Below are 21310 nucleotides of genomic sequence, written 5' to 3' on the forward strand. Positions count from 1 at the left end.
AAATCGGAAATGTAAATAGAAGCAATAAAGATGAGCGTCAAAAAACCGAAGTCAAAGTTGGGTTGGTGGGCAGAAACGCAACGCTGAAAATCAAGGGGAAAGCAAAAAAAGAACAACTGGAAAGCCAGGAACTGCTTGTTTTCTAAGTGCGAGCATTCCCCCCCCCCTCCAGTTTGGAGAGGCGTCATGCATCAGGTGCAAAAGATCAGGACCACAAATTAGTAATAAATTGATTTATTACTAAAACGTGCCTAGGCACAGGAATCTAAAGTAACTGCTTGGCACCATCTGGCGTTAGGTAAAAGACAAGGGAATTCAAGAGAGATGGGACTTGGTCAGTTTGTGGCTACGTACGGAGTCTAGGGCTGATTCCTCTTTTGACTCCAGCCCAGGTTCTGCCACTCCTTCGCCTACATCAAGGGAACCCCAGTGGTGGCCTCAGAGTGGGAAGCGCAGATTTAAAAGCACAGATTTAAAAAATGCCACTTGAGGCAGCCAGCTATGCCAACATAAAACAGCTGAACCCGAGAGATAACAAGGTATAAAAATTATTACAGATCAGAGGCATAGTGACGGGAGAGTGCTCAAGGACACAATGCGCAGGACAAAAATAAGGCAGCTATTAATATCTGGAAACAGCTTTTTCTCCATGTGGGGTGTTTCCCCACCCCCAACTGCTCTGGGACTGTGCCCAGGTTCACATTCACATCCAGTGTCTACAGACAAAAATGCGTTTTTGCACATGATACAATTCGTGTTATTCCCACAAGGATGTCGTGGCACCTCCTGCACCCCCGCCTTTGTCTTGCCGAGAGGTTAACAGACAAATCTCCTAATAACCCAACTTTTCTGCTCTTCCTGTACAAATTGAAATGATTTTATCCCATGCAATTATTGTTTATTAGGCTTTCCACCCCAAGCTACTCTTACCAACAATTGCCTGGGAGCCATTTAGACCCAAAATAGATCTGAGCCTCTTCAGAAAATGGTATTAGCTGCCTTCCCGTCTCTCCTTAGGATAGGCTGCGGGAAGTTGCATTTCTTCCTTGCGGGTTTTTGCAACACTTTGTGCTGCAAGGAACAATGAAACACCTGACGCTTTCCTTTACCAGTGGTGTCTTAATCAAGACTCTCCCCTGGTTATTCATTTGAATCTTTGTTTACCTTTAATGTAGCAGTAAATTGTTCACGAGTTATTAACGCCAGAACAGAAAAGCCATTTGCTTAAAATCACCTGCCTTCCCTCCGCCCCCCCACCTCCCTCCCCACCAAAAGCAGCTAATGCCTGGCAATTAGGAAGCTCTAGAAATCCTTCATCAACCCCCTTCATGGCTTCATTCAGTTTATAGTAGCATTTCCAAACTTGGCAACTTTAAGGCAGGTGGATTTCAACTCCCAGCATTCCCAGCCAGCATGGGGGTCATGGGGTTACCATTTGCACCCTTGGTGGGGGTGGCATGGATGGCCCTGAATTCCTATCCACGAAGCAAGGGAGACCACCAAGAAGTCAGGAAGACCTGCCTGCCTCTCTCTCTCTCCCTCTTTCGGAAGAACCAATTATTTTCACACGTGACGCTACAGTATTGCTGGAGAAGCAACATGGGTCTGTCCATGTGGTCCTCCCAAGTTGAGTTCAGACTGTAAGAGTCTTTCTACAGAAAGTGGGGGCTACTGAGAGCAAACGATCAGCTTCAGCTTCATTATTACTTGCGGAAATGCCACTCTGGAATCTTCAGGAAGGAAAAAAACCCAAAGACAGGTGTGTTTCCTTCGGAGGAGAGCAGCCAACTGAGAAAGAAGACAAATGCAAGTCAGGCTCTTTCGGGGTTCCTGAGATGGGAGAAAATTAAGATCAGCCTCATTTCCTTCTTTCCGAGAAAAAGGATGTCTTGCGGCCGGCCACATTTATCAAGCCGTCATCTTAAAATTAGAGCAGGGAAAGAAAAATTGGGAACCTTTTACGGTCCATAACCCGGCCATACCGTGACCTACAATAGGATCTCAGCTGCTTCCAAGTCTTCTTCAGGGAGACAAAGATGCTGGTTAAAGAAGGAATGTCCTCAAGTGTCTTCTGGGCCACGTCTTTATGGAAGCCCACCAGCCAAAGCAGCAACCACTGGCTCTAGGTGTCATGAATGGTCCACCTACTTTCTCTCCCCACTGAGAGAAAGCGTGTTTCCTTCTTTCTGAGGGAGGAAAGGACCTTCTTGTAACATCGGTACCCCACACCCTGACAAATGGCTCTAGTAAAAGAAGAACTTACGGTTGTGACCAATTTCCCAGCGTTCCTCTGCATGTAAATGATGGCATCCTGAACCAAAGAGAAGAGGTTGAGTAGCACGTGTTCTATGTCGTAGGTGCCCTTCATGCCCTTCACCAACCCTTCCAGAGAGCGGAGATATTCCCGCCAGTAACTGTCAATTTCCACCACACTGGCCAAGCATCCTTGCAAAACCCCGCCACAGAATCCCACACACGGCTTGGCCAGGAGCAGATCCTGGCACTGGGGGCAGTACCACATCTTCAGGAGTGCCCGTCCACACTCCTTGCTGAACCTCAAGTGGTCGGTGGTGTTGACCACTTCAATGCCAAGGTTGAGCGCCTGGAGGAAGACCCGGGTGACCTGCAAGGACTTGGACACCTGGGTCATCATGATTTTGGGGAAGGGGCCAAACGCCTTCAAGTCTCGCCGGGCTAGCCGCAGACACGCCAGGGTCTCCACAGGAGGGTTGGGGGCTCCTGGATGAATCACGTGGGCATACATCAAGGGGAACAAGCTGTCAAAGAGCTCATTGACCATATCATTGACGCTGATATCCGAGCCCAAGACGTAGAGGGAGATGTCGGTGAAGAGTTCCCCCACCAGATTAAAAGTCCTGGCAGCCACGTGGCGATAGTGGTTCCTGAACATGGAGTTGGTGTAGTTCCTCGCATGGCGCACAACCATTTCGAAGGCTTCTGAAAAGCAAAAAAAAACAGGAAAGAGAAGGTGGTTAGTAAGTCAGCAGGCAAGACAATCATGATAGCCATGTTATTAAGGGTTTTCTGGGAGAAAGTTATAAAAAGCCGGAGAAATTCAGGAGATAAAGGACTGCATCCTGTTTTTGGTCATCACAATACAAAAAAGATACCAAGACTCTGGAAAGAGTGTAGAGAAGAGCAACAAAGATGGTTGGGGATCTGGAGGCTAAAATATATGGTGAATGGTTGTGGGAATTGGGTATGTCCATTCAAAGAAGAACTAAGGGAAATATGATGGCCGTGTTTTAATATTTGAGGGGCTGCCACAAAGAAGAGGGGGGGGGTCAGCCTATTCTCCAAAGCACCTGAAGGCAGGACAAGAAGTAACAGATGGAAACTAATCAAGGAGAGATCCAACTTAGAATTAAGGAGAAACTTCCTATGAGAAAAATTAACCAGTGGAAGGACTTGCCTTCAGAAGATCTGGATGCTCCATCACTGGAGGTTTTTAAGAAGAGATTGGACAGCCCTTTGTCTCAAATGTATAGGGTCTCCTGCCTGATCAAGGGGTTGGACTAGAAGACCTCCAAGGTCCCTTCCAACTCTGTAATTCTGGCAAGTGCCAAAGTGCATGGATTCTCTTTCTCTTTCTGAAGCTGCCTGCAGGCCTTGGGCATTTTCCACTAATTGGTCCCCAGCATGCAAAGCCCTCTGCTGCTCAGGTGATCAAAGAATGCCTCCCCCCACCCCATCCCAGCAGCCTGTGAATTAGCACAGCAAAAGGCAAAAAAGAGAGGGGTGGATTGTGACAGGCAGGCTTTACCTCTTCTTTGAATGCTAAGTAGTCCCACCCCATCTTTGCCCTCCAAACCTCCAGGGCATTAATAAAGGGATGGAAACTTAACAAGCACTTGGACACTTTGCAGGTCGCTCACCTTTCCTGGCAAAGCAGCTTTCAATAGAATGGAAGAAAGAAAGATGGGGGGAGGGAGAGCCCCTAAAAATGATTCCCATGAAAAATGGAAGCTTCTTTGGATTCTCCTTGTCTTGTTCCCCGCTCACATTAGATCCAAACTGAGACTGAATTACAGATTATTTCTATCGTGGGGGTGGGTTCCTGCAAGAAGACAGAGCTGAAAATTAAGCCACTTAGCAAGATTAAAAGCCCGGGGCCCGGTGTTCACAGCACCTTTTAGTGGAGGTTGTCATTAAAGTGAAGCACATCGCACATTAAAATAAAGTTGATTATGCATCGGGCACTTTAAACATTGTGGAGTCCTTGGTGCTCTCCGAGCTTGGTTGTTCTCTGCAAAGGTTTCATTCCCCTGACTAGGTAACAACATCGTCATCAGTGAGCACTTCTGAAAATTCATATTTCTGTTCTATTCCAAATTATTAGGATGGCTAAACTCCTATAAAAACAAATATGCAGATAAGCGGGGATTAACACCAGACAAACAATCAAACAGAAAACCAAATACTACCAAATAGAAAACCATGCTTTTACCAATGCCAGGAGGGCAAGGGACTGTATATAAATAGGGAGAAAACTCCACACTCCCTCACACTGATGTCGTTACGTAGTTGGATATTGGAATGTCTGCAAGTCAACAACTAAGCTCAGAGAACTTCAAGGACCCCACAGTTCAAACCTGAGCTACAATATTCTCTCCTAGTGGAATTTTATGCTGTTTCTTCCATCAAGGTAATGATGGTGGTTTATTATTATATAAGTAGCCAGTTCTTTAGTCATTGGCTTGATACTCACTGAGTTTTTCCCAAGAACCTGGGATGTCATAACTTAGCGTTCCAAATCCCCCTGGGGACATGGGTTATCTGTAGCACTTACACAATAGTGGAGAAAACATATAAGGGGACTGACCCAACACGTAAGGGGACCGATTCAAAAATGAGGATAAGTGTCACACAATATATCTGTACATTGGTTTTCTTCAGTCTTGGTTGAGCTGACTCTGTGAATCCAGACTCTGTGCTAAGGAAACCTTGATTTACAACTTACGGTGCAGCACAAACCCAACAAGCCATGACCTGGGAAACCTTCCCTTCCTCTCTGCTTCCCAACCCAGCTAGAGCTTCTTTGGAGTTGTCCATGGTGCTGCAAACCTCATCGCCCTTTGCTTCCTGGCCTGGTCACCGCCATTCTCTCATCAAGTTACAGCAAGTCAACACTTCTATCTTGTTCAGGTGAACTGTAGAAGACCCCTCCCCTCTGCACCCACACCAGTGATGGAGGCCTTGGACCATGGAGAAGGTGTCCAAATGAAACCCAGTCCTCTGGCTACCATCTCTCCTCAGCAGTGGCTTTCCCTGACTTCAAGATGGACACTTCTATCTACCACCCCAACTTCAACGCTCAGATCGTCATCAAGGTTAAGGCTGTTTTGCCCTCTAATAATCGCAATAGCATTTATTCCCCAGCTTTCCTTTTTCTACCCTTGGAGAGTCAGTTTGGAACAGAGCGACACGCTTTTTAAAGATTAGGAGGCGGGGGAAAACCCATTTCTGGCAGAACTTTGCTTTAATTAATGGATGCAGTCTGAGATAATTTAACATCGTACTCCACTGCCGCATTAAATTTTATGTAGCTTTCTGATGTCTAATTACCATACATTGCAACTAAGAGCAGGGAGGACAGGGAAGGGTAGGCAGAAGATCCATGATTAATTTTTACAATTTCCAGTAGGGGGGCGGGCAGAGGAAAGGGCCTCCTAATAGAATACAAGACATAGTCCAAGGCAGTGGAGGTGGAGTTAAAATCTGAGAAACCTGCTCCCAAAAGGGCCCCCCTGGAATCAGTTCTGAGTAGAAACCAAGTCAACCGTGATATCGATCTTGTTGTGCCTCAGTCTACCAGTATTTAAATCAATGAAATGGGTGCAGTGGGTTTTTTTCCTTGCTGCTACAGGACTGAACTGCCAGACTGAACGACAAAATTATGATCTGTGGGCAGCTCACCATCTTGGGTGGCTGGGACTATTGGCCATTCCTGCAGAAAAACATTTCAAGGCTTGATTCATCTTTTTTTGAAAGACCGATCAAATAATTCTTCCCTTTTTTTAAACTCAGGGATTTTCTAGTTTCCAGCAATTTTTTTTAAAAAATGCATTCCACTGTTTTTATTGGATTTTTCTTTTTTTATTACATATTATCAGAAAACCCTGTCACCTTTGGCTGGTTTAATAGATTTTGTTTAATGAAAAAAGCCATCCCTGCATTTTCACAGAGATGTCACTTCCAAGATATTTCTTCCTCTTTGTAGCTAAAGAAAGTGAGAAAGATTCTCGGGAAATATAATGAAAGGCACTTGGTATATTAACAATTTAATATTGTCAACACTGACCTATGCTAACGAATATAATACCGAGACACAACTCTTGGAAAAATGAGACGCTGGGCTGAATTTACTGATAAATCCTGATAAAGTCAGCTTCAAGAATTGTCTAACATTCCCTAAATTTGTATTTCCTTAGGAAATGCTTAAATTTTCATCAGAAAAGATGGAAATAAGGTAGGAAGTAATTAAGATATTCCCACACACCGTGGCAAGAGAGGGCTGGTGGAACTGCAAGAAACTTGAATTAATAGAGCTGAAAGGGACCTTGGAGGTCTTCTAGTCCAACCCCCATGCTGAAAAGAGTTACACACACACCATGAAGTAATAGAGCAGACTTTTGTTCTTATAAACCAGGGAGCAAAGTGACTGAAAGGCCCATTCTGAGTTTCTTCGTTTTTCATAAAGAGCAATGATGTCACCACGTGTATAATTGGAGTTGAAAAGTTAATTTCTTTCTTGACTTTGGAAACAGACCGAGAGCCAACAGATGTACTCTACTAATTACCTACTAATAGATTTAATAAACACAACCACCATAGCTTCATCTGGGGCCAGAGTGCAGTCTTCTGCCTAAAGAGGCCTTTACAATTAAATGCATTTGCCTGCTTTCCTCAAAGGCAAGTTATGAATTTTTCATCAGCCCAGAGCTGGGAGATGATCCACGGCATCTACAGCGTTTACAGAAAGGGATGATTTAAGTGCAAGGCAGCCCAACCGTTTTTTAAAAATTAGCATCCATCTATTGGGGAGACCGCCATCATTTATTTCACATTTAGAATTGATGAACTCTCCCCTGCAGGAAGCAAGACTCGCCAATGGCTTGGCTTCTCACTATAAATCCCAATGGCGCTCAAGACCACCCAGGGTGTGAGTCTTCCCCCCCCCCAACTTCCTGGATGGTGGAGGGCAGACCCAGGAAGGCCTCTTTGAGTAAACAAGCTGACAAAACACGGATGTAAGTGGAAAGGACTTCATCCACACAAACTACTGACTGTACAAAACTTTCTTTGGAAAAAGGGAAGTGGGGGATCAGATCTGTCTGTCTGTCTATAATTTTGCATTTGTCCAGATCAACATTACGCTGCCTCGTTGTAAGGACCCTCTAACCCTGTTTAAACCATAGTTTAAAGCCAGCTCAGCACTGTGCAAAGCTCCCTCCTTATTTTTGCCCCTGGCCTTGATGTCTTCTCTGGCTATCTAATTCTGTTCCAGGCTAAGCAGACAATCCCCCCCCCCGCCCCCATTTTCTTTAAAGGGGAGAAAAAAACATCATCTATATTTGCAGCTGGAATTTGGTCTCTGGGGAACATTTTCATTTTCAGTTGAAAACTAACGCATTCACAGCTACGGATGGCAGAAAAGGAATCCCTTTTTTAATTAAAAAACATAATCAGAACTTGTTTCATTCTGAGCAATGGTTCCTTTCGAAGTTTCTAACTCAACCTGCAAATTCCCAGGGATTAATTCCAGGCACTTCTCTAAACTTCCAAAACTGTTATTTAATTTCACACATTTTGTAAAAATGTTCTCTTTTTTTCTGTTGAGCTGCTCATTCCAAGCATAGATTGTGTTATTATTCTTTAATACTCACAACAAATAGCAACAATATATACATATTTTTTAATAAACAGGGGAATACGATTTTACTGGTTCAGCCATCAGGAATACAAAATCTGAATTAGTCTTCTTTTTTAAGCAGGGAAAACAGGAATTAGGGGAAAAAAACCACCCTTTTGTCAACTCTCTGATTTTGCTCGTATCTCATTAATGCATTATTAAATTGCTCTCAAATTAAACTCCTGTTAATACTATTAAAACAGCTGAGCATCCAAGAAAAAAATTAATATTCAGAATGAAAAATACAGGAATTAGGTAGTAATCTGGTAATTTAAAGAGAATTGGCTTAGACCTGACCATACCCAAGCATTCCGAGTTTGTTGGCAATATCCATTTTGCTCTCCAAGTTCACGGTGACCTAACCCTAACCCTAAGTGGAATTTTCTGCCATGGGATTTTCCCATGTACGGTATTTTACCAGGAAACATAGATAGGGCAGGCTAGAAAAGTCAGTGCCCTCCTAACCATACCCAAGCACTCCGAATTTGTTGGTGATGTCCATTTTGCTGCCCGAGTTCATGGTGACCTAACCCTAAGTGGAACTTTCCCAAATAGGATTTTCCCATGTATTTTACCAGGAAACATAGATAGGGCAGGCTAGAAAAGTCAGTGTCCTCCTAGACAGAGTATCCAATTAAATGATCTTCTATGAGGTTTAACATTGGTTATGTATTTTAATGTTTCTATTGTGTTCTTCTGCATCGTCTAAAACTCTCCAACAATAAGATTTTGAAAGTGAATTCAGGACTGTGCTATCCATCAATACTTTTTCTTTTGGGGGAAAGAGAATGAAAACCTCTTTCCTTTAAGATGCGCAACTGGGGATGGAAAAAAGCATGATTTTTAAAAAGCAGGAAAACTCGAGGGAGCTATTAGCCTGTCATTATATGGATCTAAGTGAATTGTGATTCCCTCCTGGGACTGAAATTGAGAGAGAGGCTAAAATGAACACTTTATCCATCAGCCAGACAGAAATTCTATTCACCTGGTATAAACCCCACAGAAACAAGGTCATGATTGGGATCCAACATTTACACCAAGAGATGCAACGATAGTTATTCCCAACTCTTCCAACATCAAAAGCATCTGAATTTTGATCTCTTGATCATGGGGATGCTGGAACGGTCGTAAGTGTGAAGGACGGCCCTAAATCACTTTTTTCACTGCTGTTGTAATTTCGGTCACTAGTCTAGAGGAACCATTGTGAGTCAAGGGCTACCTGTATTTACGACGGGTGCAGGGTCCTGGGATCATGTGACCACACCACTTTTCTTAAACCGAAGAAAATCCAAGGGGGACGTTCCTAGGAATGGCAATCATTTGCTGGAAACTTGGGAAGGCTTTCTTTCTAAGAGTCAAAAAAGAGTCTGACCCCCAAACTGCAAGCTTTGCATAGCTGGAGGCTCTCAAACAGACGCAGTTCACATTTTGCAATTAAAGCCTTTCTGCATGTCTGCACCCAGATAGATTCGAATCCCGTAGGAAAAAAAAATTAATTTCTGCAACCTCCATTATCCCCTTCTTCCAGTCTGAGCTGCAAAAAACACTTTCGGTGCCTTTAAGTGCCATTAAAGCTGCATTAAGCAGGCAGCAAAGGTATTTTGGGGGGGAAAGGAGACGAGAATTCCTGGGGTGTGTTAGACCCTGGCAGTATTTCTGATGAAACGGGGTCATAAAAGGGAGAAATAGCAAGAGGGAGATCTTGTGAGGGTCTGAAACGAAGTCTTTTCTGTGTGGAATAAACAGTGAGTGGGGCACAAAATTTCCCTATGGAACAGTCCAGCAGGGGTCAAAATTATTAGGGCCCCCCTCCCTTACTCACCAATCCCAGCCTAATTTTGATTTGGCCTAAAGTCAGTCTAGCTCAAACCTCAGCACAGACTTAAACCACCAACTAGGCTACATCCATTTTTGGTTGGCTTGACATTAGCTTAGCCTGCTCTGTTAACTTGATCAGTGTGGTTTCTCCATCGTGGTTTAAGGCTTAGCTTACTGTGCAAAGGTAGTTTATTCAGTAGAAAGTGGTCAAGCAAGCCATCTTCCACACTAGCTTCCTTATAGATGAGATAAGGAAGACTCTGAAACTCGAATGCATCTTAAAAGGGCTGCAACCAATTTTATCTAATAGCAAGGAAAACCAGAACTTAATTAGCCCTTTTTTCTAGATGCTTGTCTATCAGATCAGGCTCACCTGGACGTCAGAATTTGTCTATGATTTAAGCTAAACTCAAGTTTCTCAACCTCAGAAACTTTCAGACGTGCAGCTGATCTCCAGGATTTTGAAGAATGCATGATCAAGTCTAAGTTAAACCCCATCATCTAACTAATATTTTCCAATCTCAGCAACTTTAACATGGGTGGACTTCAAGGCTGGCTGGGGAATTCTGGGAGTTGAAGTCCACCCATCTTGAAGTTGCTAAGATTGGAAAACACGGATCTAAGCTACCACTAGGGACCCTTCTGGCTTCAAACAAGTGAGGAAAAATGGAGGGGGGAAAACAAAACACCACCCTGCTTTTGTTACATTTCCTTGCCCTGCTATGCTCATCAATATTTGTCTGGTCATCTGTCACCGAAAGCAACCCACAGCTACTGACGTCCGCCTTTCGAATAATCCACCTGTTTTTCCCTTTTGCATCCGGAGAAAAATAAAAAAAATCCACAGATACCCCAGTAATTTAACTTATCGGATGGATTTTGAATGATGCTGGCACCTCTCTTCCAATTGCTGCATATTTCTCTTTATCGACAATTCAATCATGTCTGTTTGCAGCAGCCGAAGTGCTGATCTGATCCATCATCCCTGGATTTGCAATAGAGAAATGACAGGACGAGGCAGGGCTCAGATTTAGAAGCGGCTGTTTTTCTATTGATTTATATTCCGACCCGAGGAGAAGAAAAATTGCAACCCGATCCTGGCAGTGGGATCGGCAGAGATCGATGTCCATTCTCCCCCCCCCCTTAATGACATGAAAGCTGAGACAAGGACGGCATCGGTCCAATCTGGACAGATTAAAAATCTGCCCAATCACCCACCCTGTTATTGCAGGTGAGATGAATGCAACATTGAAGTTAAAGAGAATATAATGAAAGGGTCCCCGAATTGCAATGACAAACAAGCCGATTAATTCTTTCCCACGATGGATGGAGACGTTTGAAAAGTGGCTTTCCAGGTGGACGTGGATCTGGTAGCTCATCTGGGAGAGGGTGGCAGGAGGGAGGGAGGGAGGGAGATGGTTCAGACTGGGGCCCACTGAGTACAACCTCCTGTTTCTGCTGCGCTGGCTGGGGGATTCTGGGAGTTGAAGCCCACAGGTCGTCAAGTTGCCAAGGCTGGACGTCCCTGATCTACACGTTGCCTTTTCTAAGGCCAGGTTTATTTTTCTGCTTCCTCTTTGCCTGAGATGATACGCTTTACCTAGTTGTGTACCTGCGAGATTGCTACAGCTTCTGGGGTAATAAACAAGCAGCATAACGCAACAAGCAGCACTTCAGAATAATTTCTTCCTGATCTTAGAAGGACAGAATTGATCACCTAAACCACAAACTGATTTTAGACTCTAATATTCAAAAGCGAAGCCTTTCACTTCAACCCCCTTCCGTTCTTGTGACGTTTTGTTTTCTTGCAGAAAAGGCAAATCTTTGTTTCAAGGTAGATATTAAGGGGACCACCAGCTGTTCTCCATTTTTTTATGTTTGTTACATCCACAGAGTACAACACGCACGGACACAAAGGAAGATGTGTTCTTTTTTAAGCCAAACTGTCATTCTTTGTGAATAGCAGCTATAACAAATAGGAGAACAAATGGATGATAAAGGTAATTTTCTTCCTTTTATTAAAAAAGGGAGGTGTTTAAAGCTGTATTTCTCTGCTAAGTCCAGCCCCACTCCAGGAATCTTTGTGAAAGCAGATGTAGCTGCATCGCACACTGGGTTGCTGTGATTTTCACAGCTCCCTAACTACATTAACTTGACATTTAGAAATATTGCTTGGGAAAACCATTATGACAAGCCAAGAATTTTCCGAACTGTGCAGCACCACTCAAAACAAAGGGGTGTATTTTATCTTCAGTGTTTGGCTCACCTTTAAGAGAGATTCATTTCAACAGGAAATTAACAAAATGCACAATCTCTCCGTCGGGATACAAAGAAAACAGCCCATCCAGCAAAAGAAAACAGGATGGTTGGTCTCCTGGAACAAAACCACAGCTCTTTTTCTTGTCTACAAATAACTCTTCATTGATGAAGAGATTACTCTTTCAAAGAGGAGATGAAGTTTGACATCCTTCTCTTCAGAATCCTTGGGACTCCACTTCTCACGTTGCCACCATGTTCCCATCTCAGATCCAGCCAGGTGAAGGAACATGGGTCCTACAGAACGGAAACCGAAGTGTCTGTCCGTGGCCTCCTCCAAATCCAGAAGTCTGGCTTCAACCCGCCCGAATCCCTAGCATGGCCTTCTGTCTGGTGAAGTTCATCACATCTGGAGGAAACTCAGCTGGGGAAGGTTGTTTTAAATTGGGGACCAGGAGGATTAGTGGCTGAACTTCCAGCAGTCCCAGCCAGCAGGACTTTTGCTGAGAGGTGCTGGACATCAATGTTTAGGATCGCTGGGATGATCGCTTCCAAAGATTCTGGGCAACTCCCAGCAATGAAACAAAGAAATGACAATAAAATCAAGAAGAGATGGCCAGCATCATGAAATGAGGGGGTCTTCTTCTCCCTGGCCAAAGGCTTGGGGAACAGCCAGGCCTTCACAGCCCTTCTGGGCAACAGCGAGGAGGGGGCTGTCCAGATCTTGGGGAGAACCTGCTTCAGAAGGTAACCTCTGCTAGAGACAAGTCACCCTTCCATGTTGTGAGAGACAACATTGCTTAATGCTATTATGGTTGGTCGCTCATCAGCCAGATGTTGAGACTGGACTTGGCATGTTTGTCCACTTATTGAGTCCTTCCAAGGACCTGGGATAGGTAGATGTGGATGTCTGATGGGGTTAAAGGTTAAAGATGTCCTCACAGGATGTCAGCAGTCCAGAGTAAAGCTGTCTTGTGCAATTGACTGATGGGGATTTTGTCAATGCCGGTGCTGTTCAAGTGGTGCTCTGGGTGTTTTTGGATTACACTATCATATTAGTACTACCTCTGCTTTCTTCTGCCCCAGTCACTCTATTTCTACTTGCACATTATTATGTATTTATTTATTAAATTTCTATACCACCATCTCACTTGAGTGACGCTAGTTGAAGGAGCAGGAAACCCTGATGCCCAGCACTGCCACGCTCATCACGACACCTTCCAACAACCTACGTAAGATCTTGCCAAACAATTCCCCCCCCCTCTCTCTCTCACACACACACAAACACCCTTTGCAAGGAAAGTGCAAAAAAGCAAGCTTGCATGCCCGCTGCTGAGGAAGACCACAAGGGACAAAGCGCAGACCATCTCGGCAACACTCATTCTCGCACAATTAGAAATAACGTTTTCTGCACCACGTCCTCCATCGCTTCCCGCCTCTCCTAGCACCACCAGTGGGAGACTTAGCGCAGCGAGGCTCATTGGTTTTATATTCCTCTCTGGTGGGGAAAACGTGGCTACATCAAATGTCCAGGGGCGTCGCAAGAGCAATTGATGAAGTTAAAGTAATTGCAAATTTCATCAACACCACAAAAATTTGGAGGCTGCCGGAGGACATTACCCAGCAGGAGTGACTGGGGAGCAATTACGGCAGCTCTTTGGCGGTCCTTCTGCAGAAGTACGTCGGAATGCAATGCTCCACATGGGGCAGCCAGTGGATGATGGGAACAATGGTCCTAAATATCTGAACAGCCCCTTCTTCAATCAAAGCATCTCCATTCTAAGCTTCTGGACTGAACTACTTGGTTAGATTCACACATGGCATGTAGCTGAAGCCTACAGCTTGGCAACCCGTGCGAACCCCATTATTTATTTAGTGTATGATGAGAACATGTCAAAAGCAAAGTGAAGATATTTACCCAGTCCATGTAATTACAGGTAATCCTCAACTTATGACCACAACTGAGCCCGAAATTTATTTTGCTAAGTGAGACATTTGTTAAGTGAGTTTTGCCTCATTTTACAGCTTTTCTGGCCTCAGTTGTTAAGTGGATCACTGCAGTTCTTAAGTTAGTAACCCGGTTGTTAAGTGAATCTGGTTTCCCCATTAACTTTGCTTGTCAGAAGGTCGCAGAGGGGGAATCACGTGACCCTGGGACACTGTGCAACGGTTGTAAATGTGAGTCAGTTGCCAAACATCCGAATGTAAATCAGGGGATGCTGCAACGGTCATAAGTGTGAAAAATGGGCATAAGTCACTTTTTTCAGTGCCATTGTAATTTCGAAAGGTCACTAAGGGAACTGCTGTAACTTGAGGACCGATGCAGCAGTGGCCTCATAACTGAATGTCCAATTCAGCTATTGAGGCGATGGCCTCCAGCGCTGCTTCCTGCAGAGCTTCTAGGGAGCCAGAGAAGACACATCATGCATTTAATCCTTTGCATTTCAGCACATTTGCAACCAGGGGGGTCTTTCCGTCCCCACAGATACAGGGCAGAGGCCCCCCTTCCAGCATCACACCTAATTCTGTTCAATTTTGTCCACACCGAGCGAGGCAGATCTGAATCCCACCCTCAGGTTTTATTCCACAAGTCAGGAGTGGGGGAAAGCATCTCAACCCACAGGATTGATTGCTATAAACAACTTGGGCACCAGGAAAGAAACAGAGAGCGATTAAGATGGTGCGATGTTAAATGAGACTTACGTGATTGCGTTTCCAAAACTTTTGCATTTTTGCTCTGTTTTATTGCTGCTCTGGCAGCCTGAATTGATCCTGAATTGATTTGCGTGCTTGCAAATCTATCTGCACACGCTCTGGAGCCGAAACACCCCACCTGCTTCCCCAAATGATCTCTAAGTAGCAGCTTCCTTGCCCAAAGGGGACTCGGCGAATCTCCCCCACCCTGGCTTTCGATCGATGCTTAACTGAAATAGCAAGCGTGGCTCAAGTGTTTGCAGTCTTGTTTGCATTCCAAGTTCCTTCAAGGACAAATATTTTATGGAAAAGCAGCCTGGGGAACAGACCCGCACCGGCCCTTTGGGCAGGTTGGGTGGTTAATGGAAGGGGCGGGGTTAATAAATTGCTTTGCCGGAACCTGCATTTACAAGAAACGGTTCTCGGGGAAGAGCTGTCATCGCTAATGGCTCGGAAGAGGTAATTGCCTCAAAAATCCAGTGGCCGTCAGCTTCTCAGGAAATGCTGTATTTCCAAGGGGCTGAGATGGGGAGGTTTTTGCACAGTTCTTTCTTTTACACCTCAGTGTTTCTCAATCTTGGCCCTTTGAAAAGGTGTGGACTTCAACTCCCAGAATTCCCCAGCTGGGGAAGTCTGGGAGCTGAAGTCCGTACTTGCTGGCTGGGGAATTCTGGGAGCTGGTGTCCACACACTTCTTCAAGTGGCCAAGGTTGAGAAACGCTGACTTAGGAGAATGTGATGGCCACATCAAAACAGCTGCTGGGGACCAGCAGGAAATCTGCCAAAATATTAAAAGAGTTAAGGCATCTACCATCTGGTTATTGAATGCTCACGCAGGGCACGAGGAGTCCTCAACTTATGACCACAATTTGCAGGCTCCATTACGGTCATACGTCGAGGACTACCTGCATTGTGGGTGGATTCTCACAGCACATCAACCTGACTTACAAACAAGGGGGCTTGCAGACACACCCGGCAGTTCATCAAAAGCCCTTCAACGGACAGCTTGAAAATGGAGGCCACGGAAGCCACGGAAATGGACCGAAAGGAGCCCAGCCATTGTGGCCTATTCAACAGATCAGTTAATATCTTAGCTCAGTGGCAGAAGACTGACAACCATTTGGTCTCCAACTTTTAGACTTGTGGACTTCCCCAGCTGGGAGTTGAAGTCCACAAGTCAAGTTGCCAAGGTTGGAGACCCCTGACTTTGGGCCTGGTCTTGCTTCAGAAAAGAAGCAAGATTGGACCATGATGGGTTTGCACCATCGACTCTTTCTCCTACCAATGTTTATTTTACTTCTCCCAATGGGAGACCGAAAGAACCCTTTGAAAAATGAACACTTTTGTTCCAAGTGTCCTTTCAGCGCTGGGCCCAGACAGAAACTCCACAGCGGCTCATCCATCCTCTCTGCCCAATTTAATTGAATGCAGCACAAAAGGAAAGACTCGCTTTTCATTATTTAGGAAGGGACCTCCCATCACGTTCCAATCGCAACGAGGCCGGGAGGGGAAAAACACTTAAAATCCGGCCCATTTAACACAGGCACGGCCAGAATGAAGAGCTCTGGAGAGAGTTTACGAGGCAGGTCTTAGAGCATCCCATAATATATGTCTTTTTTTTTTTTAGAACAAAAGTTGCTTCTAACAAACTGAAGCACTAATGTTCAGCATGTTCCTGCTGAAGACGTTTATTTACACAGAGAAAGAGGGATATATTGCCTAATATTGTACATACCATGATAAACATGGGTTTAGCTCAGTCGTGGTTTACTGAATAAACAGTAATTGGGTAGGTTCACACAATACTTTCCTATTGTGGGAATAGGAGTCCATATGTCTACAAGCTGAGAAATTCTAGTCAAGAGATCCACCGTTTCCAGCTTATATTTGATATGCTTGCAGAGGTGCTCAGAAACAAATGCTTTCCTTGCCCCAAAGGCAGGATTAACACACCGCCCAGCCAAGGAGAGACTGTTTTTTTCCCTTTGCAGTTCTGAAAGGGACATTGATTCTCCAAACATTGAGGTCCGTGATGGTTCCTTTCTTGCAGACGTCTGATTATCCAACTAGGTAACTTTATCACAGTTCTAGAAGGGAGTGGAATTCGCTCTCTGATGATGTTACCTAGCTGGGTAATGCAAAGTCTGCAAGAAAAAAACAAAGCTCAGAGAGCACCAAGGAGCCCACATTATTCATTCTTCCTTCCTCTCTCCCTCCCTTTTTAGCACTGATGATGTTACCTAGTAAACCACCAGTCCTCCTCCTCCTCCTCCCTCCTCCTCCTCCTCCTCCTCCTCCTCCTCCTCCTCCTCCTCCTCCTCCTCTTCTCCACAAACCCCCCTCCCTTCTAGCACTGATGATGTTCCCTAGCTGGGTCATGAAACCTCTGCAAGAAAACTACTGACCCTACAATTCAACCCTGAGCTACAAATTTCTCTTCTGTTCTCCAGCCAGCCTGCTTCGCCAGACTGAAGCCCCCAAATGGTCCAAGGGACGACTTCAAAGTCCCTTTTCCGGAAGTAAACCTATTACTCGTCGGTTTGGTTCCATGCAAATTGCAAATGCCCATCGGGAAAGATGAGTGACATATTTCTGGTTGACATCCAGGATGGAAGCTTGCCAATCTGTGCTTGGGCGACTTTTTCCCACTTTTTTGCCAAACACGACACAATCTCCCCTCCCAGATTTGTCAGGAGGGCAGAGGGAAGAAGAGGGAGCCCAGCTCCAAACGCCCCACCCCAGAAGGCGTGTCAGCCTCAGGAGGAAGAGCTCAGAGATAGCAAATGCCTATTAGAGACTCTGCAAGACTCCAAGAGTGAAGGACCCCAGACAGCCCCCCTCCCCCCTCCCAGCAAGATAGAAATCTCAGGCTGGCTTTTAACATTTTAATTCCACTGGAGACTTTATCTGCCTGGAGACCAAATAGGCAAAGATGTTATCGGGGCCGGGGACCCCCTTCAGAAAACTGCAAAGCACTCAGTATCCCTCCTCCCCCCCTCAGCGCCAAGGGGTCATTAAGGAAACCGAGACCCTTTGGCATTTAAACACCAGGCTAATGGTTTCATTTCTCTCCCCCTCCTGGGCTCACGGAGACCCCCCCCCCCTCTGCCCAGGGACAGACTGGGCAGGGGAGAAAACAGGCAAAGGCAGGAAGGGGGAACAAAATGACCCCCTCCAATGAATCCAGCTACAGAGGAAAGTAGTTGCAACCCCACCCCCAAAACACACACAGACACCTTGTATCTTGGAAATGCACCAGTACCCCAGAGATGTGAGGTTGGGGGCCATTTCAAAAGAATGTCCTCAAAAAGCAAACCATTTATGCAAGCGAAATCCATTGCAATTCCTAACACAAACGAAGGTCTCCATCTTGACTTTTTTGACCTCCCTCCTATTAGACATCCCTTAGTGCCTGTCAACAAATATGGCTTTCTCTCATCTTGCTAGATGGAACGGACCGATTCCTGGGCATTTTTAGCCTTTACGGCTAATAATGAAGTCGCCTCCAGTAACCCTCCCATCTGCCACTGCCGCCTTCTTCAGCTCCCCAGGTTTCTTATTACTCAGCTCCTCTTTTAATCCAATTGAAAAGGCCATCAATTTCATGTTTCCTTAGCTCCCGCTTTAAATCTATTATACCTTGCTACTTGTTAAATTGTCATTAACTGATGAAAAAGAAGACTATCGCTTGCTTTCTGGGCACTGGATCAAAGATGTAGTAAATTGCTTTTTCAAATTATTGAGTCCTGGGAATCATATTATACACCCTGTCTCTTTCTATCACAGCCTCTCATTAGCCTGGGGTCAGAAGACTTTTGCAACACCCGTCCTTTTCCTGACACACATTTTTAGAAATTGCATCAGTGGGGTAGGAAAATAAACAAGGATGCAGCTTGTTGCCTTCTCTGACGTGGCCTGGGTGTCAGATAGGTACACTGCCTATGGACATGGATGCTCTACTTAGTGCAAACACTTTCATGCGGGGGGGGGGGAAACCTGTTTGGTGTGATTAAAGAAAAGATTAATCTAGGATGCAAATGGAACTCTTAAAGTTAAAAAGAAAAGGCAGGGGGGCTTGCAGGAATAATGGAAAAAGAGGCATTCCTTTCTAGCAAGCAGAAATGAATTCGTTCTCTCTGGAATGCCAGGCAGATAATCAATCCCTAATTAATTCCTGTTACCCCAATGCAAACCTCGTTAAACCTCCTGTCACCGATTCATCTTTTCCGTTCTTTTTTCTCTCTCTCTTTTTTTCCAAACAGGAGCCGTCCTGCAACCAAAGGCGGAGGAGGAAAAAAAATCACAACTGGGGAAAGGGAAGGTGCCAACATAATTGATTTTTTTCCCCAGCAAAAGCCAAGTTTCTGTTTTTCCCTTGAAATATCATTCACTTCAGGAAAAGTCAAAAGTATTCGAAGGCAGGCTCCCTATTAATGCTGCGTGACCCTTTTCGATTGCTTCTCCTTCAGAGGAAAAAGAATCCAGGTATTTCAGAGAGCAGCATCAGTTGCAAAGAGGAAATAATCGGTCTCAAAACAAGGCAAAAATCGCCGGTACCCCCATACCCATCATGCTGACCCAGAGGCATCTTCTCCAGCAAACCTCAGGCGTTTCCAAAGAAACGGGACTGTGTAAACCAAGTTTTCATATTCAAAATGAGAGCAAACTTTTTTCCTCCAAAAGCTGAATTCACACATCAGAGTTAGCCCCAGACTAGTCACAGTTGATTGAAGAAAGCGGTCTGGGCTACAGTCACGGGTGAGACCGATGTTTCTTAACCGTGACAGAGGTGTGGACTCCCAACTCCCAGAATTCCCCAGCCAGCAGGTACATGAGGGTGCCAAGAGGCCAAATTTTGATGATCTGACTGTGAGGATGCTGCAACGGTCATAAGATGAATGGTTGTAAGTCAAGGACTACCTGGAAACTGTTAAAACCTTACACAACCCTTAACTGGCTATCGGGAACTCATAAGCCCAAGGGAAAAAAACCTTTTTTTAGTGCTTTTCCAAAAGCCAGCAGAGACAGGGCGACTCTCTGTGGGGAGAGATTATCCCAGAACACAAGCAGTTTCCCCAGAGAAAAGCTGTTAAACAAACAGAACAGAGGCTGCCACAATTGCCAGATAAATAGCCACCTCTTGCATCTTGATATGCATTTATTCAAATTTATTCCCATTTGCATGCTTCCTTTCCTCTCCAATCGAGACCAGTAAGGCAGCTAATGTGTTAAAACAAAGGCAAGCAATGCAGAAATCCAACTGCCAAACACACATCAATAAATTAAAGCCGTAACCTGACTGCATCGTTATAACCCGTTCTCCAAAGAGGGAAGGGTTAAAGACTGCCTTAAGCCCTGGTTTATTTTAACCACAGTTTGTGGAAAGAAACCCAACGGCTGGGCTCCCATCCCTCAGGGTATCCTACTTCTCCATTTAGACCCGGCTACGGAAGATTCTCTTGCAGCCTCGCAGCCCAAACTGAGCAAATCAGCGTGCAGAAATTTATATCGCAATTTTTCAGCAGCCCATTGCAATGCCCAGCCCTGAAGTCTTGAGTGCCCCTTGCAGAGGAGAGGGTCTCCTGGAGGGGGGGGATGATCGGCCGCCCACAGTCACCTCCTGAGCAGGGAAGGACGATGACCCTGCTTGATTAAAGGAGAGGCCGAGAAGGGCTGAAATGTTTCTGCCAACAGCTCCCCAATCAAGGCACTTCTTGACCTTTGGGGAAGGCCTCTAAGAGCCACAGATCTCCTCCTTCTTGAAAGGCTTCCAGGAAACACAGTTTGGGGTTGAAGACAAAGGAAAAGTCCCATTAGCCGATGACCGTGGATCACACCAAAAATGGACCCAGAGGCAGAGCACTAGAATCCTGGGACGCGCTCCAATTAAAATGTGTTCACAAATAGCAATCGCAATGACAGTTAGCCTTATCTACTGCTTGACAGTCCTTTCCCAGCCCACTCTGAGGGGTTTACAGAGTCAGCCTCTTGCCCCCCAACAATCTGGGTCCTCATTTTACCAACCTCAGAAGGGCGGAAGGCTGAGTCAACCTTGAGCCTGTCAGGATCAAACTCCAGGCATTGGGCAGAATTAGCCTGCCATGCTGCCTTCTAACCACTAGGCCCCCTTACGAAAGGGCTTCCTTTTGCAAATTCTCGCGTGATGAACATCTGAGGAAACTGAAATGGCAACTGGCTGGGTGTGCTGAATCCCTTTCTAGTAATCAAGATCAACGTTTCCCAGGTAGCATTTGCACTTAACAACCATGTTGTTCACTTAATGGCCGCTGCAAAAAGGATCAGAAACCCGGATTGGTCATGTAGGCCATTAGGACTCCCAACTGCAAAGGGCAGATTCCCTTGTGGCTGTAACGTGAGGACCACCTGTATGAAATTCAAGCACCAGTGAGCTTTCAGGAGAGTCATGATCGAGTTTAGAGACTAGAAGAATAGTGTAGAATAATAAACTCTTATGTATGGAATTCCTTGGATAAATTAGACCAGATAATTTAAGCTGGACTCTTTTCAGCAGCCTGATCCTGAGATTTGAGGGCCAAGGGGTGCCTGCTCTCACTGAGCTGCGAAGCCAAAAATTGTATTTAATTTTGC

At 45.2% G+C, this 21310-nt stretch overlaps 1 protein-coding gene across 1 annotated transcript in view; it reads right to left on the reverse strand.

Annotated features, from left to right (window-relative positions):
- The window catches only part of GPC3 (glypican 3), a gene marked incomplete at both ends in the record, with an annotated part of 63860 nt that overhangs the window by 27732 nt on the left and 14818 nt on the right, over positions 1 to 21310 (reverse strand). Inside the window, one exon of the mRNA XM_083372009.1 lies at positions 2264 to 2958. Within this exon, the coding sequence (XP_083228135.1) occupies positions 2264 to 2958 (695 nt within the window). The remainder of the gene's footprint in view (positions 1 to 2263; positions 2959 to 21310) is intronic.

The sequence above is a fragment of the Vipera ursinii genome (genome assembly GCF_947247035.1).
Source record: "Vipera ursinii genome assembly, chromosome: 12".
Lineage (NCBI taxonomy): Eukaryota > Metazoa > Chordata > Lepidosauria > Squamata > Viperidae > Vipera > Vipera ursinii.